Source organism: Macaca nemestrina, chromosome 15 (assembly GCF_043159975.1).
Source record: "Macaca nemestrina isolate mMacNem1 chromosome 15, mMacNem.hap1, whole genome shotgun sequence".
NCBI classification, from domain to species: Eukaryota; Metazoa; Chordata; class Mammalia; order Primates; family Cercopithecidae; genus Macaca; species Macaca nemestrina.
In genome coordinates this window covers 37,423,221-37,445,254 of record NC_092139.1, presented here as the reverse complement: position 1 = coordinate 37,445,254, position 22,034 = coordinate 37,423,221, and the positions used below count along the sequence as shown (strand labels likewise).

The following is a 22,034-nucleotide window of genomic DNA, read 5'->3' as shown; positions in this document are numbered from 1 at the left end:
AGCTCGTACTTGCCTGTACCTGCCCATGGTGTGATGGTTACCTCTGTGGGGCAGTAACCAAGACGGGAGCCGCTGAGGAACTTGTTTGAAGCCTCCAGCTCTCCCTCCTGCTTCCCTAACCCTCGAGAAAAACCTGCTGGAGCTACACACACCTTGTGGATAACTCCTAGCACCCACCAGTCCCAGACCTTGGATTTCAGGCTGCTGTTCCTATCAGGCTCCCTTCAGGTCCTGCCCCACCCCCAGCTCCCAGGCTGGCAGAGGCTAGGGTGTCAGTTTCATGGAGCTCCAGCTTCAGTTTCCTGTCCCCATCACCAGCCTCCCCATAACCTTGTCCTTCAATGGATTGAGACCCCTCAGGCCTTTACCTCTTGCCATCTGATCTGCTCAAAGCCTACCCCGCCTCACCCCCCTCATTCCTCATCACCGCCTCTCCCTGCCTTCCTTTTGGGAGAAAACAGCCAGACCTTCTTTTGGAAGCCTGAATTGGACCCTACTTCATTCACTCTTGGAGCCACATTGGGGTGGCCCACAGGCTGGAGGCATGTCCAGCTCACTGAAGAATGGGTAAATTTTTGAGACCTCTGCACCCCTGCTAGGGGGAATGGGTCTCTGGGCTCCAGAAGGGCCATCCCTGCCCCTTTCTTGGGGCAACTCAGCATGTAGCCCCCCGCCATGGTGGTGGGTAGGGGCCAGTGAGTGCCAGGGGTAGGATCGGGAGGCTGAGGGAGGTACTGACCACTTGCCTCTGTCCCCGGGCAGGTTATAGTGTCAAGTGCGAGTACTCAGCACACAAAGAGGGCGTCCTCAAAGAGGAGATACTGCTAGCCTGCGAAGGTGGCACCGGCACCTGTGTGCGCGTGACGGTGCAGGCCCGCGTCATGGGTGAGAGCGTGAGGCTCCTGGTTGGAGGAGGGATGCACAAGCTCGACTGCAAGGGTTTCTGTCCTCAGGGAACCAGGGCTGAACAAGGGCTCCTTGCCCAGTTTGGGGGTTCTCAACCTCCTTGGTGGGTCCCCACCTCCAGCTGATCCCTGAGGGAAGGGGAGGGGTCCCCTTAGTGGGCCGCATGGGTGGGGCCAGGGGCCAGCATGGCACTGACTTGCACCCCACCTTGCAGACCGACACCACGGCACGCCCATGCTGCTGGACGGTGTCAAGTGCGTGGGCGCCGAGCTGGAATATGACTCAGAGCACAGCGACTGGCATGGCTTTGACTGAGGCCTGAGGCCCCGCCTGCCCCGGGCCCCTCAGCCTTAAACCCCGCCTTGTCCCCCCGACATGCTGCGTGATGGTGTGGCTTCCTCGCCCCTCTCTGGGGTGGGCGTGGGGGTGGAGTGGCCTTGCCCACGCCTCTCACCTCTGCCTTCATTTGTGCCGCCACCCTGCCCCTCCCGCGTCCTCCTCTCCCACTTCCTCCTCTCCGTGTGCCTCAGTCTCCTGCCGGAAGAAATGGGTTGAGCCCGAAAGGAGGCTGTCTGAGGAAGGGAGAGGGAGGGCCTGGGGTGGGTTTCCCACTCCCCACCCCAAGCCATAGGGGCTCCAACCAGGGTCTGGGAGAGGATGGAGCTGGCTCTGTGGCATCGTGGCCCCATTACTGCTGCTGCTGCCTTGCTTCAGCCACCTCTCCTGCCCCTCCCTCGTCCCCACTGCTGTCCACCATGAGTAGGAGGGAGGTGCAGTCCCCAGCCCCCCCCCCCCAGCCCTCAGGTCTGTGTTACTTGGTTTTTAAGCGACTGGTTGGGATAGAACCCTAAAGAAATAAAACTTCCAGTGGATACCGGAAGCCAGGTGGATTTTTGTTCTCTGGGGTTGGGGTAATGCCTACTCCTTTGCAGATGGGCCAAGGAAGGACTTGGGTAGGCTCACTCAGGAGGCAGGGGCACCGCGTGGTATTATACCACCTAGCCCCACAAGAGGTATGCACAGGTGGTGGCATTTTAGGCCAGAAGCTGGCTGCCAAGACAATTAGTTTGAATGAGGAGGGAGGGACCTCGTGTAGGCAAGAGAGGTCTTAAGCAGTGGAGTTGTTTGGGATGCTTGATGGGGAGACAGCAGCACCCCCTTCTGGTCAGTTCCCTATGCACAGCTGAAAGCTTTCTCCCTTCTCTCTATAGCACCCGGAACCCCTACACTCCTCCCACTATTAGGGTCTCCACACCATATCAGTAGGCTATGGCTTCCCCTTGAGCATAAATGTTTTATTGTCACCTCAGGGCTCTCAGGCAGGTGGGGCTGCTGCATGTCACAGTTGGAGGGAAGTGCCTGACATTTCACACTTTGGGAAACTGAGGCCCATGGGCCGTCAGAGAATGTCCTAAAGGCACACCGAGTCAATAGCAGTGCTGGGACCACCCCTCAGTGCTCCTTCTGGCCTCCTCATCCACCCTCCAGCTACCCTTCCATGGCTGGGGTGGGGTGCAAGTGGGGTCCTTCATAAGCTGCCCTTGGGGCCTTCCCAGATGGGTGTTTTGTCTAGAAGGAAATGCTACCCTCATAATTGCCTCCACCATAATAATGTTCCCACCTCCCATTAGAGATCTACTGCCCTTTCTACAATTCAGTCATATTTGGGTGGTCAGCACCACACCAGGACTGTACTACCACACCTGTCCCTCTGGAGTCCACTTCCAGTCACTTTCTTACAGCACAAGGTTCCTCTGCCTGCCTCCCGGTTCAGGCTGGGTCCATCATTGAGTGAACTCCAGCCCTGCACCCCCACCCCTACTCGGCTAAGTTCAGACCAAGACTCCATCTTCTGTTGCGTTCTTCCTTCGGGGTCACTTGCCACTTGCAGGGCTGCGCGCTCTGTCTTGCAAACCTCTTCTCAGTCACCCTTACCCGTTCAGTCCTTGGCGGGTTCCTTCAGCCTGGCAGTCAGCGAACCAGGGCCCAATCCCAAAGCCAGTCTCTGGGTGTGTCCCCACCCACCCTGCCATGACCTCATCTCCCCGGGGCCGGAGGGCGGGGAAAGAGGCGCACACAGCAGAACCATCTTTTCCCCCGCCCCACCCCGCTCCGCAGGCCCGGGGACCGAAAGAGGGCGGGGTCGGGCAGAGGGCGCTCGCACCGCGCCGGCGCGCCCTCAGTTGGAAAGAAAGTCGATGGACGCGCGCACGGAGCGATTGGTGCTGACGTCGACGGCGGTGACCTTAATTTCGGTGTCGCCAAACTGCATGGCGGCGCGGATCTCGCGGCGGCCGGGAGGAGCGCCGGCAGCGTCCTGGCCGCAGTCGGCGGGCTCAAGCTCGAGACTGAGCGCGCCGCATTTGCGCACGCCGGGGTCGGTGATGAAGCGCGCATCCTCGGTCGCGCAGCAGTACAGGTTGATGAGCACGCGCCGCTGGCCCGGACGCGCCGGGCAGTAGCTGCGCCGCACCTCCTCGCCCAGGGCCACCGACTGCTCGGCGGCCACGAAGCGCTCGAAGACGTCGGTGCACCAGCGGCGGCCGTCGCGAACCAGCAGCTTCTCGGGCGGGTGGCGCCCAGGCACAAAGCGGTTGAGCACGCCCACGCCATAGGTGAGCGGCGAGCGGCGGACCCGCACCACGCCCGGCGCCTGGCCAAACAGCACCGCGCCTTTGAGGATGGTGAGGCCCACGTCGTGCGGGACCACGACACGCAGACCGCGGGCGCCCAGCGCCGCCTGCACCGCGTGCTGCAGCACCGCTGACTCGGCGAAGCCGCCCACCAGGAACAGCAGCTTCACACCCTGCACCTCCGGCCGCGCCAGCAGCGCCTCTGTGGTACAGGACGGGGGACACGGGTGAAGAGGGCGGAGAAGGCGGGGAAAGAGAGAGAGCCACTGAGGCCACCACTAGGCGGCCACCGGCGCCTCCCCTCCCTAGCTCGTATCCGCCTAGCAACTAGAGAGTAGCCATTTGAGCACTTTCTTTGAGAGCTCCCGCGAGTCCTCGAGGGCTTTGCCTCCCCAACACTCACGCTCCCCACTTCTCTCCCACCACGAAACGTGGAGAACAAGAGATAAGGATATGCATTTACACGTATTAAACACCTAGACGTTGTGTGCAAGACATTATGCTCACTGTAGATACTTAAGCTCATTTTATCCCTGTGATAACGTTTTGAGAACCCAATACTATCACCCCATTTTATAAATGGGGAAACTGAGGCACCAGAGGTTTTTTGCCTTGGCAAGACTACATATCAACCCCCTAGCTCTTAATCACCACTGCACTTCATCCTCCAGGTGTTCTAGATGATTCTAGGTCTCATCCCAGTGTATGGATGTGTGGAGAGTTCTAGGCACTGATTGGGGGGGGAATTATTCCGCATCTGTTTTATGTAGGGGCGGGTGGAGGACCGAGTTCAGGTGCTCACCTATGTGCTGGATGATCCCGCTGACTGTGGGCTGAAAGAGCTCGTTCATGGCTTCACAAGACATTCGGAGCATCCCCTGTGAGGACCACTTCACGAAGTTCACGCTGTTAGTGGTGAAAGGGGCACAGACCTATCGGTCAGGGCCCAGCTGCTTGCCCCAGTTTGGGGTCCGTGGTTCTTATTCTCTACCTCTGCCACCAGGCAAAAGTGCCTGGGCACCGACTGCACGTGATGTCTGGAGGACTGGACCTGCTGGATGTTAGCCCTCATCCCCACCCTACTCAGTCAGGATTTAGTTGCCAGCCTGCTCCAGGTTCCAGGTACGAGGTCCTGGGGGAGGCCTCCTCTTGCTTTGGTGCAGGGAAGCCAAGGAGCATCGGCCGGCAGGGCCCCGGGGTGCGGGTGTAGAGAAGGCTGGAAGGAGACCAGTCATTGCCGCCTCCCGGCCATGATTCTCTCTCTTGCCCCAGTTCGGGCTGCGGATTCCGTGGGTGGAGCCTGCTGGGCTGGGGCACTAACTCGCTGCTCCCCGCCGCCCCACCCCGACACCCTGCTGGCTTGGTGTATATGTGGGATGAATCAGGCAGATCCCCCACCGTTCCTTGGGGCCCGGGACCCTCCCGTGCACGGTCATTTCCGGGTCGGCAAACCCTGCCTGAGCCCGCGGGCCCGGGACCCACCTGCTCCTGCGCAGAGCGGTCTCCACGTTGTGGCCCCGCTGCTTGCGGTAGAAGTCAATGAAGGAGAAGGGCAGCGAGATGTTGAGCGCCCCTGCACGGTGCGGGCCAGCGGTGCGCTTTCGAGCCTCGAAGGCGATGGTCAGATCTACCCAGGCTGCTGGCCGTTGCCTTTTGAAGGTGGTGATGAAGTCCTCGCCGAAGATGCGGCATAGCAGCTGCTCGAAGGCCAGGTCCACGCCCACCGCGCCATAAGGGCCCCCTGGGGTAGAGCAGGGGGCGGAGGGGGCGTCAGCGCTCACCCGGCTGCCAGGGTGCGGTGGCGGGGCCGGGGCCCGGGCCACGCTGGGTACCGGGATGCCGCCTGGCTACTCACCAGATGCCTTGTAGAGCTCCTTGAGGGTGCCATGGGGCTGCTCCAGCTGGTGCACCGTCAGGTCCACGGTGCCTCCGCCGCAGTCGGCCACCACGTAGCGGTCTCCTGCGGCGGCGAGCGTGGGCACACACTCGTGGGCGGCCTCGCACCCTCAGCCCTGCGCCCCCTCCAGCCTCGCCCAGCCTCCAGCCCTGACCCGGGTCCCAAGGCCTGTCTGCAGGGTTGGGGGAGGGACGTGAGGGGCTTCAGGTGCTTGAACCTCAGACCACCACATATGGACGCAGGGTGTGGGGGAGAAATGGCTCCAGAGGCTCTGCAACTCCACCCGAGCGTCCGCGGAGAATCCCCTGGAGGAGTGGGAGTTAGGGGCGCCGCTGTGAGTGGGGTGGGGGTGCGGGTGACTGTGAGGGGACGGCCAGGTTAGGTACAGCGGGTGGAGGAGGAAGAGACGGGCTTTGCAAACATGCCTTTCCCCCCATCAGTATATGGTGCCCGGTAGGGGCCAAGGATAACTCTCCATCCCCCTTTCCCTCTACCTGCTTGCATCTCTGCCCACAGTTCTCCTACACCCGACTCCACCAGGAACGTGCGGCTGTGGCGGTACCTTCGCAGCTGCTCCCGAGCTGGGGGTCAGGAGATAGCAGGGAGTGAGATTAGAAGGACGTGCTCCAGCTATGGCGTTCAACTCCCATCCTCCTGCCCAGGCCCTCCATGGGCACTGGGAGCAACCAGTGCTCCTGAAACTCCAACCTGCTCCTGACTGGGAGAGGGCAATCCTGAACCCCAAACTCCCACCCTGTATCCAACAGCTGGGGGGGAAGTATTTATGGACACAGGGCTTTCCTTTAACCCAGGAGGTCTCAGGTCATGGCAAAATCAGGGTTAGAGGGTTTGGAGGAGTGGAGGCAGGTAGGTGTCCTTGGAGTCTCAGAGGGGACTCAGGACTTAGGGCTTCTCCCTGCCCTGGGAGATGGCATCTGGGAAGATGACCATAGCTGTCCTTGGCCTCAGTGCCTGGTCTTGGCAGCAGGAGCTTGGGGCTGATGTGTGTCAGGGAAGATGATGGGAGTGAAGGGGACAGCCGATGCAGTGGGTGGACTTCTTCCTTTGTCAGTACCCCAGCAATTTCCTCCTGGGATAGGCTGGGTTTCCCCTGACCCTCAGACTCAGGGCTGGGCAGAGTCCTGCCCTCCTCAGACCTTGCTCCCCTAGGGCAAGGTGAAATCTCCACCCTGAGATTGGGTTCCCCCAGGTAGGACATGTCCCACCCTGAGACGAGGTTGCCCTTGGGCAGGGCTGTGCCTCCCTCCCTCAGATGGGCTCCACCAGGCATGTTTCTGCCTGCTCAAATTGGGCTTCTCCGGGGTGGGGACCCCCTTCCTTTCATACTGGACATGGCTGAGCTTCTGGCTTCAGTAACCCTCTGACCCTCCAAGGGTGGGTGGTGTCCCTGGGGGCAGCTCACCCTGACGGAAGCTGGAGTCGATGGAGCGGCGCTCACCCAGCCGCCCACCACCTGGGGCCCGGCCACTCAGATCCCGGAGCTGGTGCAGGCGCAGCTTGCGGCAGTATACCGAGGCAGCTTCAGGCTCCAGGGCGATGAGTAGCTGCTCTGCATTCTCTCGGGACACTAGTCCAGCCTGGGGATGGGTGGTGGGCAGGGTCAGGCGGCACCGTGGGCTGTCACACCTAAGATGGCACCGGGAGGTGGGGAATCGCGGGCCTGTGGGGGCTCCCACCTCCTCCTCCATCACACCCCACCCATGTTAGGCCTCTCAGGCCCCTCTGTGCTGCACAAATTTGGAGCTGCCTCATAGCCACGCTGTGACCAGGCTGGGGAGGGAATGGCCCTGGCCAAAGATGGGGAAGAAGTTGCCTAGCAGGAAAAGACTCTAGACAGAATGCAGACCTAGAACCCCTGGGATGTGTCCCTTCAAACTTCCCAAGATAGCGGGTCTGCAGCAAGGTTCCCCTTCACAGGTGCAAGTGGCCAGCTGAGCGCTGGCTGGGGGTGTTGGCAGAGACTCTAGCACAATGTGGGGGGGTGTGGTGGCTCAGAGGAGATGGTGGGGAGCCCTTTTAGCTCACTGAACCCTGTTTCTCCACCAGGCTGGTGTCAGATGGTAGCCATAGGCCACCCCATTCCCAGGAGAACTTTGTTCCCAGGGAATCTGATATAGCAGGAAGGAAGCTGAGATTCCAGGCAACAAGACAGGCCAGTTGGGTGGAGAAAAACACTTGAGATCTGGAGTTATTTCCTTCATCAGGGCAGCGGATCCCTGTGGGAAGTATGTCATGGTTTTGTAGGGTTCCCCAGATTCTGACCAGATAGGGAAGAGGGATAAGGGTGTGAATGGAGACTTTCTACCCAGGGCCAGACTTTCCTGAGCAGCCAGGGAACAGCGTGAGAGGAAAGGGGGTGGGGAAATAGGCAAGGGGACGCTGGGGGAGCAGGTGTTTGTTCCAGCTGGGGACAGCCTTGCTTCTGTTCTGATCCTTGCACAGGTATGTTCACTGTGCTCAGAGTTAGCTCCTTCCAGTGAAAAGCGTAGCCATCTACAGACCTGGCCCTGGGTCATGCCTGGCCCATAGGTATGGGAGGATTGGGGGCCCCTCCAGGGTGTCTACAGGCAGGCTTGAGATCCCTTTTGGACAGCCTAGGGTCTGTATCCAAGGCTCCAGGGTTAGGACCAAACAATGAGTCTTGAGGCTACACCCTCTCTGTCTCCAATGGAGCCCCCCAACTCCTTGCTCTAGACCTTGGAGCATCTCAGTGGTAGGAAGACCTGTATGCACTGGCCAGAATCGCCTCCCTTTATACTTTCATAGTCCTATTTCCCCTGCTCAAGAACCAACAAAGGTGGGCGGTGGTGGGGGTGTCCCTGAAAATACTGATGCCAAGTGAAGTGAATGTTCTAGGTGCCCTGCCTGCCACTATGAGTGTTGGCTGCTATTGGCTCACAGCTGCTACCTCCTCTGGATAACGGCCCTCAGCTAAATGGGAATGGCCTCACTTGGAGAGGTATCCCTCCCATTCCCGCAGAACCAGTGACAGACCGATATGGATGTGCAAGAAGCTGGCCCCAGCTCTGTGCTACAGTTCTCCCTCTGCAGCTCCCCATGGGATCTAGCTGAGGCTATACTTGAGGCTAGACTCTAGCCAAGACCACATCCTTCATAGCTCCTTCTCCTGTCCCACCTCCCTCCCTTGCCTTTCTCCTGACAACCCTTCTTCAATAGACCTTAAGTATAAGACTCTCCATCTTGGGCTCTGCTTCTAGGACACCTGACTTCCCGCCTCCCTCCCTTGCCTTTCTCCTGAGAACCCTTCTTCAATAGACCTCACGTATAAGACTCTCCATCTTGGGCTCTGCTTCTAGGACACCTGACTTAAGGCACTGTCTACACTGGCCTGGGCTGTGCCTCTTGTCCCTCTGTCCCCTGTTCTGCAGGCCCACTCCCTCTCCTGGTGGGAGCAACCCTACAAACTCCCAGCAGGAGCAGGCTGAAGTTCTTTCCACAATGACTCTGTGGTCTCAAGGGTGGTGGGGTGCATGCAGGCATGGGGGCAGGCCCGGGCCTTCCTGAGCAGTGTTCTCTGACCCGTCTGCACATCCTCACCAGGTAGGCAGCTTCCCGCATGAACTGCTTGGCCGGCTGTTTCCAGATGGCGGGCACCGTCAACACCCAGCGCACAGTGTCCTCCTCTGGCAGTGATGGGCTCTGCTCCCTCAGCTCCTGGTGCAGGAGCGGGCAGTCAGAGAAAAGGTGGCTTGGAGGGAGGGTGGTCTTCAGCCCTCCGCGGAGCTGGAGGTACTAATCAAACCACAGGAAGGACTTCCCAGCAGAGTTGGAAGAATCGGCCCCCCTCCCATCAGTATGGCTTGGTGCAGGCTCTACCAGACAAAAAGGGAGGAGGGTACTGGAGAAGATGACCTCTGACTTCCGGCGGTGGCTACCCATCCAATGTCGGCGACGGGATGGGGGAGCGGTTTCGGATGAGGGGACAAGAGGGGGTCCCTGCTACAGTCGGCAGAGGTGGGGCCGCAGCGCACCTGAAGGGCGTGCTCCCTGAAGAAGCGGAGGGCATGGGCGAACACCTCCAGGGCGGGCATCGTTTTTCCATTTACTGCCTCTAGCTGGGTCTTCAAGGTGAGATCCTGGCAGGGACACAGGGCGGCTCTGCAGGAGGCCTCAGCTCGGCACTCATTTCCTGACGACCTTGCTCTTAAAATCGCCCCGTTTCCTGGAGCTTCCCCATCTCTTTAACACCATCCCACTCTTGCCCCAATCTGACATTAGCTCTGTCCCAGCCCCTCTCCTTAGCCCCACCCCTCCTGCAACCCCAGCTTCACTATTAGCCCCACCCACATTAGCCCCACCTCCACCTGTCTCATTTCTGTGCTCCGCTCACACTGGAGTCCGACGTCTCCCTTTAGCTCTGCCCCCTCTCAGCCACGACTCCATCGGGTCGGTCCTCACGCGTTTTGGTTTTGCCCCAGCCCCACCCCCCCATTAGCCCTGCCCTTTTCAATGCTGGCCCCGCCTCCCTGTCTGGAGCCCTGTGACTCACCGTGGCGCTGTGGATCTTCATCTTGAACTTCTCGAAGTAGAGCCAGTCCCGCGCCTCTTCCGGGTCCAGGTCATGGTAGTAATCGCGAGCGGTGTAGCCAAAGCTGTGGAAGGCGCCCTCCGGGGTCAGCAGCAGGCAGGTCGGGGTCTTCTGGTGGGCCACGCCCGGGTCTCCGCCCTCCCATTTCCTGCGGAGGCACAGGGCCGTCAGTGCAACCCTCCTTAGGTGGGAATCCAGGCAGAGGGAACAGCATGTGCAAAAACTTACAGATGTGAAAGAGCAGGGAGAACTAGCTATGGGTCGGTTGGACAGGCAGCAGGAGAAAATACAAGAATGCTAAGGTGAGATCATGAAGAGCACAGAAGGCCATTCAGAATTCTGTCTTCGTGGATTTTAAGTAGCGAAGAGGTATGACCACATTTGCCTTTAGAAATAAAGGTCACTGGCTCCCATGGAGCAACAGAATGGAGGGAAGAGAGCATGGAGAAAGGAAACCAAGGAGGAGTATATTGCAGCCATCCAGGTGAGAGCAGGTCGGGTCTAGAGATGTTAGGGACACATCTAGAGATGTTAGGGGCTTGGTGTCTGGTGGGAAGAGAGGGCTTAGGAGGACGCCGGGATGTCCCCCAGTTATATCCTGTGACTTTCACCTCCACAGGACAGAGATAATGTTCCTGGATGTGTCCTTAGCCCCAGCATGGCCTCAGCTGTGTGTGTTGATGAGCAAGACATCTGGGATGTCCTACAGCTCCTAGAGGGCCGTAAGTGCCTGGAGCCTTTGTGGTTTCCTGTGATGCAGAAGGAAGGACAGTCCAATCTCACGAAGCTAAAGTCCCATGTATTTTGGGAGCAGTTACCTGTCTGTCTCTCCATTCAATCTTCCGTCCAGTCTCCAGGCCTGGAGAAGCCCCTCTTACCTCCCATCCCAGTGTGGGTTGAGAGCTTTGAGGTCTCCTATAGCTTTACCTACTGCCTGCCAACCCTCTAGGACACATTCAAAGGACTGGGGTCTTGAGGTCCCAAGGGGAGTGTTCACACAAAACCCACCAACATCTGAATGAATTTTTGAAACATGTCTTTCATAACAACAGTGTGACTTGTCAACTCAACCCTTAGAACCTTCATTTTCTTGTTTTTTATTTGAGATGTTGGACCTAGGAATCACCTCTAGGAATCTACCCCATAGAGACTGCAGCACAAGTTTTCATAGAAGGATATTACTGCTGCATTTTTGTAATAGTGAAAAATGAGAGGAGGGAAAAAAACCCTAAAACTGTCAATAGGGGAATGGATAAATTATGACACATCTGTACTATGGAATACTAGGCAACCGTTCAAAGAAAGTGGTAGCTTTGTATGTACTGACATGAAATATCTACAAAATAATGTTGAAGCTTTAAAACAAAGCAAGCTGTATATCTCACTTTTACTTAAAAAACACATATATGTTTGTATATGTATGTGTTTGTCTACAAGCTTAGAAAAATATCTGTGGGCTGGGCATGGTGGCTCACGCCTGTAATTCCCGCATTTTGGGATGCTAAAGTGGGAGGATCACTTGAGGCCAGGAATTAAAGACCAGCCCTGGCAACACAGTGAGACCCTGTCTCTCCAAAAAATTTTTTAAAAAATTAGCCAGGTGTGGTGGTACTGCCTGTAGTCCTAGCTACTCAGGAGGCTGAGGTAGGAGGATTGCTTGAGCCCAGGAGTTTGAGGGCTGCAGTGAGCTATGATCATATCACTGCACTTGTGGTATGATCACTGCACATAGCTTGTGTGACAGAGCAAGACCCTGTCTCTCAAAAAAAAAAAAAGAAAGAAAATAAAAAAGGCCGGGTGTGGTGGCTCATGTCTGTGAGGCACTCTGGGAGGCCAAGGCAGGCAGATCACCTGAGGTCAGGAATTTGAGACCAGCCTGGCCAACATAGTGAAACCCTGTCTCTACTAAAAATAAAAAAAATAGCCAGGCATGGTGGCGCACACCTGTAGTCCCAGCTACTTGGGAGGCTGAGGCAGGAGAATCACTTGAACCCAGGAGGTAGAGGCTGCAGTGAGCTGAGATCGCACCATTGCACTCCAGCTTGGGCAACAGAGTGAGACTCCATCTCAAAAAGAAAGGAAAAGAAAAAAGATTTGCATATTTTATTGTATGTTAATTCAAAATTAAAAACAAAGTCTTACTTTTCTTTCAGAGGGCTGGGAGCTGCTCCAGTTGAGACCAGGAACACAGGCCTGGGGCCCATCCTCCAACCTTTTGCCCGAGTGGGGAGCCCCAGACTAGGGGTGGCAGGGCCTCTGAGGAGACCCCCATGTCTCGGTGACAGTACTTTTGGGACCAAGCTCATCCCTAGGTATGAGGAACTCCCCACCCACCCCACCTCACTCTCCCAGCCCAGCTACCCTCACCTCATCATGTGGATGGCCTCAGGGTCACTGGCAAAGCTGAAAGCATAGCCACTAGACGTGGTGCCAAAGTCAATGGCCACCACCACGGAGAAGGAGGCCTGCTGGGGGGCTCGGGCCTCGGGCTTCTGCAAGTGCAAGACCTAGAATTAGCAAGTAGCCAGCAGGGACACCCCCACCCCCCAACCCCCAACGCTTCCTCTGCATGGGGAAGACACTCCCTCCACTGACTGTGGTCCAGACCAGCCCTGGACCTGGCCCACACCACCTGCCCACCTGCTCAGGCTCCTCTGCCCTCCCAGGCTCCAGGCTGAGCCTTGGACATGTCTCTCAGGTAGCCCCAGGCAGGGTTCGTCTCAAGCTCCTGCTTTCCTGCTTCCAGCCTCTGCCCACCCTCCCCCGGACTGCCTTAGCCCCACCCCCACCTCACACCATCTTCATAGGCAGCCACTAGTCTGGGCCCAGCTGGGAGCAATTTTGCTCCTCCAGGCAGTTTTACAGCACATGGACCAGTGCATGTATTTTACCCTCTTGCTCCTTGTGGCCACAGTGACACAAACCAGACTGATTCTATGGCAGACAGAAGAGAGCACGTGCATGTCTCCAGAGAATTGTGTGCCTTCTCCTGTGCCAGGGCTGGACTCCCTGAGAATAAGGGGGTCCCCACCAGGGCAAGGTCATCCACATGGGGTGACCCAGGGAGCTTGGGGGTGGGGAGGTGGTATCCTGGATACTTCAAGCTAGTAGTTTCCTTTTTATTTGAGACCGGGTCTCACTCTGTCACCCAGGCTGGAATGCAGTGGTGCGATCTTGGCTAACTACAATCTCTGCTTCCTGGGTTCAAGCGATTCTCCACCCTCAGCCTCCTGAGTAGCTGGGATTACAGGTGTGCACCACCACGTCTAGCTCATTTTTGTATTTTTTTTGTAAAGATGGGGTTTCATTACGTTGCCCAGGCTGTTCTTGATCTCCTGAGCTCAAAGCAATTTGCCCACCTCGGACTCCCAAAGTGTTGGGATTACAGGTGTGAGCCACCATGGCCAGCCCGAGCTAATAGTTTCCAGACTATTTTTTTTAGCAACATGTCTCCTCTCCTTCAGATATGACTTGGATTAAGGTGGACTGTGGTCAACAGGAGGCCCAGTGCTCTGGGGACCTAGAAAAGCCACATGCTCAGAGGAACACTTGCCTCAGCCAGGCCAGCTTCAATGGCTGTGGGTGCCTCCTGTGTTGGGGGGGGTTGGGATTAGTTACATGGGGCTCACCTTCTCAGTAGAATTGTTACCTTTATAGTCCAGGGCCGCCCAAGGCCAATCCTTCTGGGGGGCACATGACTGGAGTGTATGGGGACAAGAGGCATGGTGGTATCCCCATCCCCTCCTCCTTCCTAGCCCAGGCCCTCTCATGACATTGCCAGGCACGATCCCATCCACACCACCCAGGCTACCCACCACCTGGTCCCTGCTCTGCGCTTACTGGAGACTGCGAGGGTGTGAGGGGGGCAATGCCGCAGCTTTCCTGGGTCCTTGGGGAGCCGGGTGGGCTAGGCACTGGGGACCGCTCCGGACTGGAGCCTGCAGAGAAGAGAGGGCAGTTCATCCTGGCACAAGCAGGGTAGGGATGGCAGTGGACCCCAAGCTAGGCACCCAGAGGTTCTCCATCAGTCCTTGCTGGGCTAAGGCAAGGGGCTCTCTGCTAGGGAGGAGGACTGGGGGGTGTAGGAAAGACACGCGTGACGTAGGGGCAGGAGCTGAGGGTCTGCTATCAGAAGCAACATTTCCCTAGCGGGTGACCCGTGCTTTCTCTGGGGACTCACTGTCTCCCCACTAGGGCCCCTCAGAAACACAGTGCGGGAGGGGAGGGACAGAAAAGCATTGTGTGGCAGGGAGACCCAGTCCAGAGACGGAAGGGCAGGGGAGATAGGGCAGGTGAGCTCCTGGGAGGGAGTGGAGGAGAGAGAAGCCCTTCTCCTTCAAAAGGTGGGGCTACAGACCTAACTGGCTCGGAGGTGGGGTTGCTCCCCTCCACCCTAAAGTTGGGCCACGTGGTTCTAATCAGGGCTTGAGGGAACTCCCCAGCTCCCATGCCCACAAGGGCCACAGACAGGCCCAACTGGCTGCTTGGGGAGGATCCAGGAGGGGCAGCATCTCCTCCCACACTCATAAAGACAGCCCAGTCCTGAAAGGGGGGTGTCCACACCATTAGGAAGTCTGATTCCCACCCCCCACCCACACATATACACACACCCTGAGCCAGCATTTCAGGGCAGGAGGCCCCATCAAGACCCTCTTGCAGGCCTGGGACTGAGCTGGACCTTTGGTGGGAGGGAGTGGAGTAGCCCTGGAGGACAGCCCCAGGCCTGGCTCCAAGGATCAGGCGGCTCATGAGGCAGGAGGGCCTGCCTGACTGGACCCCCACAGGTGTGGGCCAGTAGCTGCCACCACCACACTGGGCATTGCTAAGGGGCATGTGAAGAGTACTGGGGGCAGCCTTGAGATCCATGGACAGGCCAGGGAGTCTGGCTAGGGAGGGAGAGTGAGATCTGGTAGGAAGCTCCATGGACAAATCAGGCAGGCCCTATTCTCCCTCAGCCACAGCCCTGCCATGTGCTGCCAGGCAGGTCTCCACTCTCCCTGGCCCTGGGGGTAACCTGGGAACATAGGTGAAGGGCCAGGCATGAGGGGGACTCTGGGAAGCACCTGGACAGGGCCAGAGTCTGAGGTGCTGGAGGGGCAGGGACAAAGTGGCCACATTCCAAGGGCTGTCTCTCCTCAGGCAGCCAGGGCAGGCTCCGGCCCTGCCACCAGCTGCAGCCTGAGAGGCCAAGTTGCTGTGGCTCGAGCTTGGGAAGGGAGGCAGGAAGGAAGGGCCCAGCCCACCAGGTCTTTGTGAATGGACTTCCTGAGGAGTGTCCCTCTTGCCTCCGGCCTCCCACCCCTGCAGAGAACCAAGCCTGCTCCCAGACCAGGCTATGGGCAGATGCACATGCACATGCACACGCAGAAGTCTCTGCATGCATGCCCACCTGCAGACTATACTCCCGTACACAGATCCTGTGCACAGAGACCTGCCCACAGAGACACACACTCACTGATGCACTCACACGGGGTCCTGTGCACACAGCCTGAACAAAGCACATGGACCTGCAAACACTCCTGTGCACACAGACCCTCCATGCACACACAGAATTCTCTGCATGTGTGCCCACTTGCAGACTATAGTCCCGTACACAGGTTCTGTGCACAGAGACCTACCCGCAGAGACACACACTCACTGACGCACTCACACAGGGTCCTGTGGACGGAGCCTGAACAAAACACACGCACACGTATACACTCCTGTGTGCACAGACCCTCCTGGCACACACACATGCACTCAGCCCACACTCATATATACATGGAGGTCCTGTGAATAGACAAGTCCTGTGTGCACACATACTCACACATACTAACATACACAAACCTCTGCACACAGACCCTCCCTGCACACACGGGAGGGTCCAGTAAGCACAGACCTGCCCTGCACATATGCACACACACACACACACTCACTCACAGAAGGGCTGTTGGGAAGCTCTGCGGGAGAGGTACATTGGACAACCTGTAGGTGGGTCTCAGTGCCTGCTGGGGTGAATGGGTGGTGGGGCAGGGCAGAGTGGTGGGGGTCCTTACCGATGTACAGCCCCTGCAGGCCCATCTCCGGGACAGTCAACATCCTTGCAGGCCCTGTAGCTGTCAACAGGAACAGACAAGCAGAGTGGGATTTATTTGTCCCTTTGTTCCCTCACTGAATGCTTATTTATTTTATTTGTTTACTTTTGGCTGGAGTCCTTTGAAGCAAATCCCAGCCATCATGTTGTTTCACCTATGAACTCTTTAATACATCTCTCCAACAGATAAAGACGTTTTCAACAACATCGCCGAAACACCATTCTCATGTCCAATGAAATTAACAGTAATTCCTTAAATCTCATCTAAAGTCCCACAGTTCCCAGCTTGTCTCAAAAAATGGCTTTACTTTCTTGGAATCAGGATCCTCCTAAATGTTTTCTGGTGCCTGCTCTGTGCCAGGTGCTAGGAGATATCAGTGACCCAGAGAGACACTGTCCCTGCCCTAGAAACCAACAGTCTGATGGAGAAGATAATTAGGCAAGTGATTTTGAAATGACAAGGGTTGCTGAGTGCTGGGAAGGTCAAAGCTGGATAATGTGGGATGGGAAGGGGACATGGTAAGTCTGGACGGAGGGCTGGGCTGGGCTCTCACCCTGCAGGCAGGGCCTGTGCACCCTATTTCAGATTTGGTTTTATATGAAGGGCAACAGCAAATCTTGAAAGCTTTGAGGTGGCAGGCTGGGGTGGGGGCATGACTCAATTTGTCTTTTCTTTTCTCTGAGACAGAGTCTCACTGTTGCCCAGGCTGGAATGCAGTGGCACGATCTTGACTCACTGCAACCTCTGCCTCCTAGGTTCAAGCCATTCTCCTACCTCAGTCTCCTCCATAGTTGGGATTACAGCTGCATGCCATGCCCAGCTAATTTTTGTATTTTTAATAGAGACGGGGTTTCACCATGTTGGCCGGGCTGGTCTCGAACTCCTGACCTCAAGTGATCCGCCCACCTCGGCCTCCCAAAGTGCTGGGATTACAGTTGTGAGCCACCATAACTGGCCTTCTTTTTTTGTTTGTTTGTTTTGAGATAGGATGTCACTCTGTCACGAGGAGAACCTACACTTAAAGGCTGAACAGAGGAACATGGACTGGCCAAGGAGATTGAGATGCCCCATGGTCTCATGAAGATTGTACCAAGAGATGGGTAAAGCTAGATCCCTGTAAGAGGTCCTCAGATGAGACTGGAAACACCTGTTTTAGTGGCCCAAGGCAGGTAAGCTTAGGTGAGGAGTGAGCAAGAGGTCACATGAGCTAGAACTTCTTTTCTTAAGATGGGGTCTTGTTCTGTTGCCCAGGCTGGAGTGTAGTGATGTAATCATATTGAGCTAGAATTTCTGAGAAGCTTGGCTGAGATCAGGAATGCATGTGAGGGCAGTAGTTGGAGGGTACTAAAGCTGAAGGGAGGTGAGGAAGCATATTTATTTTCTAAGATGGGAGGGCCTCAATCCTGTCTGAAGTTCTGGGGCCAGGCTATAGGCAGGATATTCCAAACCATCAACAGCTTTGTTACTCAAAGTGTGGGCTGAGGACCAGCAGCATTGGTATCACCTGGGAGCTTGTTAGAAATGCAGAACCTCAGGCCTCATCCTAGACCTGCCGAATCAGAACCTGTATTTTATTTTTATTTATTTATTTATTTTTGAGGCAGAGTCTCACTCTGTCCCCCAGGCTGGAGTGCAGTGGCGTAATCTCAGTTCTCAACTCACTGCAATCTCCACCTCCCAGGTTCAAGCGATTATTCTGCCTCAGCCTCCCAAGTAGCTGGGGCTACAGGCATGCACCACCATGCCCCGCTAATTTTTGTATTTTTAGTAGAGTCGGGGTTTCACCATATTGGCCAGGCTGGTCTCGAACTCCTGGCCTCAGGTGATCCGCCTGTTTCGGCCTCCCAAAGTGCTGGGATTACAGGCGTAAGCCACCGTGCCTGGCCTATTTTAACAAGATTCCCAGGTGATTCAGGTGCACATTGAAGTTTGAGAAGTGTCGCTCAACAGTGTCTCTCAACCAGTCTGCAGACCACTGACACTATGTTCTCATTGGTGGGCCTGGCTGCTCCCCTAAATAAAGGGGGAGGCTACACAGGGCCAATCCATTCCCTCTCTGTCACCAGCGGCCCGATCAGAAAGTTTTGCTATAGAACACAGGCAAACACAGAGCTGGCTCTGGCATGCCCATACACACATGCACACACCCTTGCTCACACAGTTCACACAAACCAGCCCCACCGTGGACAGACACCTGGACTCCCGCACACTCTTGTATGTCCAGGATTCTCCTGCATGGCCAGCACCATGGAGATTTCCAGACACTCTTGCTGTCCTCTGTACCATTGGAGGTACACAGTTGGATGCTCAGGAATCAGAATCAGAAAAAGGATGGGGGCTGGTTGTGGGCACGCATATAGCAGCTGGTGTTGTGGAGAAAAGAGAAAGCACAGAGAGGGGAGGGGAGGGGTCTTAGGAGCCAGGGGCAGGAGCCCAGCTTAGGGTGATGGAGTGGGATGCTGAACTGGGTCCCGCCAGCTCATGTGAGCTGATTATTTCTGTCTCTTCCCAGTTCTGCATTCAATGATATCACATTGGTAGCTTGAAATCAGTCATGGCTGGGAGTATTTACACCACAGAAATTGGCAAGCACTACAAATCAGGATTTTATCCCTCTACCAGAGCTGATTGAAAACCATTAACCAGCATACTACTGGATCAAGGCCTCGAGGGAGGAGCTGGCAGCCCTATTTGTATGTTGTTCTGATTCTTCAGCAAACACTTATCGAGATTCTTCATGCCAGGCTCTGTGCTTAGCACTGGGGAACCACTTTACTGAATGAATGAATGGATTTTCTGGACTAAGGCTATTGTACCTGGGGGAGAAACAACCTAGAACCACCAGAAAAAAAAGACTCTGGGCCGGGCACCATGGCTCACTCCTGTAATCCCAGCACTTTGAGAGGCTGAGGCAGGTGGATCACCTGAGGTCAGGAGTTCAAGACCAGCTTGACCAATATGGTGAAACCTCGTCTCTATTAAAAATACAAAAATTAGCCGGGCATAGTGGCAGATGTCTGTAATTCCAGCTACTCAGGAGGCTGAGGCAGGAGAATCGCTTGAACTCGGGAGGCAGAGGTTGCAGCCAGCCAAGATCGCGCCATTGCACTCCAGCCTGGGCGACAAGAGCAAGACTCCATCTCAAGAAAAAAAAAAAAAAACTCTGAGTCCTCCTTCTATGCTAGATTCCACATCCAAACCATGGGCCTATACTTTTCCTAGCTATCGGAAGCTTGTCCAGTTATCTACTGTCTCTCATGCGATATGCTGAGTACCCCTATGCTGGGGTTTCAGGGATGGCAAGAGCCTATTAGGGCACGTGGCATGAGTGCATCATGCCACATCTCTGTGCCTCAACGCCCTTTCCGGTAGAATGGGTGACACAGAGGGCTTATGTTAACAAGTCCAGATATGCAAGGTGTTGATAAAAGCAGGGAGTTGGGCAGGTTTGAGCAGTGTTCTTTCCCTTCGTGATGCGGATTCTGAATTTTCTTGTTAGAGATTTTGGTCTCACTGAGAATCGCATTCTAGTCATCACGAGTTCTTTAAGGAAGGAGGTAGGAACTAAATCAATTTGTGTTAAAGGCTGCGTGTGGTGGCTCATGCCTGTAATTCTAGTACTTTGGGAGGTCAAAATGGGTGGATTGCTTGAGCTCAGGAGTTCAAGACCAGCCTGGGCAACATAGCAAAACCCCATCTCTGCAAAAGATACAAATATTAGCCAGGTGTAGTGGTGCATGCCTAGAGTCCCAGCCACTTTGGACACTGAGGTGGGAGAATTGCTTGAGCCTGGAAGGTTGAGGCTGCAGTGAGCCATGCTCACACCACTGCATTCCAGCCTGGGTGACAGAGTGAGACCCTATCTCAAAAAAATAAAATAAAAATGTGTTAAAGAAGGAGGATCCCACGGATTCCCCGAGAGGTGGAGGTAAGCCAAGAGGTGGCTGACTGCCAAGCAAGCACACACACCCAGGAACACTTAAGGAGAATGCTGACCACAGAACATGGGACAAGCCCAGCTCCCAAAAGCTAGGTCTGGGCAGAGTCCATAGCTGAAAATGAGGGGAGGCTGACCCCCGCTTCAGGGGCCTACTAATTTCAGACTGGTGGTGCCTATGGGTTTGAGAGTAATTGAGTGGGACAGTTTGATTTACACAGAAAGGAACTCCATTTCCTGGCTACAAGCACATGCCAAATTCTGGCCCCAGCCTGATCCCTAACCCTGCCCATAGACTGACCCCTAACTCCTGGCTTCATATTGACCTCTAGTCATCAGCTTCTCCCTGACCCCTGGCCCTGACTTCTACCCAATAGGCAGGGCCTATTAGTCACTGGGGACCAGGATAGGGTGTGGCCCAGCAGGAACTCACAACCAGAGACTCCCATCCCAGAGTGGCCCCGGTCTTACAATAGCCTAGGATGAACCCTGCCCCCCTCCCCCGGCCCACTCCTGCTCTTTTTTTTGAGACAGGGTCTTGCTCTATTGCCTAGACTGGAGTGCAGTGGCACAATCACAGCTCACTGCAGCCTCGACTACCTGGCCTCAAGCGATCCTCCCACTTCATCCTCCCAAAGTGCTGGGATTACAGGTGTGAGCCACCTTGCAGGGGCCAGACCCTTTGCCTGATAGAGAATCCTCGGAGGATCTCTTCCTGGGTGGGGTGTTTCAGCTGGGCACTCATGTCCCCAGGAGCACTATGGGAATGCAGTGTTCTGGGTTTCAGGGCTCCACATGATGCCTGTGTAGACAAAGAGCCCACCCAAGTCCTTATAGCTCCCCTCCTGGCTAGGACCCTGCCTCTTCCGCCTGCTGTTCTCTGCTCAGCACCCAGCCAGCCCTGTAATGGAACAGGACTCCGTCAGCGGGCTAAGTGAGGCCACAGGCGTTTCTTCCAAGCCACAGACTGGGCCAACCAGGGCCCAAAGCACAGATCAGAAACGGCACCCAAAGGGCTGCCCCACTCTGTTCTGGAGGGGAGCCCTTAAGAAGAAGGGACCATGGGTGGCTGAGTGCGGTGGCTGCCCCATCCTGCGCTGGGGCAGGGAGTGACAGAAATGGCCTCCCATGGCCCCTCCCTGTCCTCATCTTTGCTTTCCATACATCCTGCCGCACCCCCTTGGGTCCTCATCATGGGAGCAGCCAGTTCACAAACAACAGAGCCCCTCCCATGCTCTGCCCACAGCCCCCCATTACCCCTCTCTCCTGGGATTCCTGCGCTGCGTCTGCTCTCCGGAGAGTCCCTTTCGTGCTCACTCCCTTCCAATCTCTCTCATCAACACACGCTAGCCTCACAGACAGGCTCCACTGCCCCAGCGGGAACCTGGACCCACCCCACCTGGACCTCAAGCTTGCCCGGAAGACCAGGTCCCGGCCTCAGACCCTGGCACCTGGGTCACTCGGTACTCTGCTGCACTTCAGGACCACAGGGCCTGGGACCCCTGAGGCACCCCCAACACACACACATACCCTCAACCCCCAAGTTTCCACCTCAGGCCTAGGCACCGGGTCCCCCAAATTGGCTCCCTGGAGCGGGCCCCAGCCCACACCAGTCCTGCCAGCCTGTAAGACACAGGAGTTTCTTCAGCCTCAGCCTCTGAGCAGCTGTGCAAGGGACAGGGGAGGTGGTCCCCCGAAGCCCAGGTGGGAGCCCAAGGTCGCAGTCCCAAGTGCCTTCCCGAACCCGCAGCCTCGCTGATGAGAGGGGTTTGCAGATCTGCCCCCACCAGACGCGTGGAGTCTGGAGGTTTTTGGTGGGGTCTCAGCCGACAGCCCAGGACGGCAAACCTCCGCGCCTTTCTCCACTCGGGGCGCCCAGCAGCCCCCGCCCCAGAACTCACCTCCGCCCTCCCTACAGTTCGAGCCCCGTCCAGCCGCTGCGATCCCGGGCCCGCAGCCCGTTAGCCCTGCCTGCTGTGGCGGCCGCAGCCCTCGACGTGCGCCCGGCCCTGCGGCC

General features: G+C 56.5%; 2 protein-coding genes across 5 annotated transcripts in view; one reads left to right on the top strand and one right to left on the bottom strand.

Annotated features, from left to right (window-relative positions):
* The window catches only part of ADISS (adipose secreted signaling protein), a 17,140-nt gene extending 13,101 nt beyond the window's left edge, over nt 1-4,039 (top strand). For both annotated transcript variants that reach the window (XM_011741258.2, XM_011741257.2), the window contains exons 5-6: nt 763-885; nt 1,121-4,039. In XM_011741258.2, the coding sequence (XP_011739560.1) occupies nt 763-885; nt 1,121-1,221 (224 nt within the window). In that variant the 3' untranslated portion in view covers nt 1,222-4,039. The remainder of the gene's footprint in view (nt 1-762; nt 886-1,120) is intronic.
* LOC105481586 (heat shock protein family A (Hsp70) member 12B) lies at nt 2,181-22,034 on the bottom strand. Of its 3 annotated transcripts, XM_011741261.3 has the most exons (14): nt 21,919-22,034; nt 18,262-18,443; nt 16,042-16,101; nt 13,847-13,944; nt 12,374-12,513; nt 9,968-10,154; nt 9,450-9,554; nt 9,016-9,132; nt 6,860-7,034; nt 5,931-6,017; nt 5,395-5,499; nt 5,022-5,280; nt 4,342-4,445; nt 2,181-3,741 (listed from the first exon to the last, which is right to left on the bottom strand). In XM_011741261.3, the coding sequence occupies exons 3-14, from the start codon at nt 16,082-16,084 to the stop codon at nt 3,086-3,088; spliced, it is 2,076 nt and encodes a 691-aa protein (XP_011739563.1). In that variant the 5' UTR covers nt 16,085-16,101; nt 18,262-18,443; nt 21,919-22,034; the 3' UTR covers nt 2,181-3,085. The 3 variants fall into 3 exon arrangements, with proteins under 3 accessions (XP_011739563.1, XP_011739562.1, XP_011739564.1); XM_011741260.2 differs by lacking the exon at nt 18,262-18,443; XM_011741262.3 differs by lacking the exon at nt 18,262-18,443 and having other exon boundaries at nt 12,374-12,498.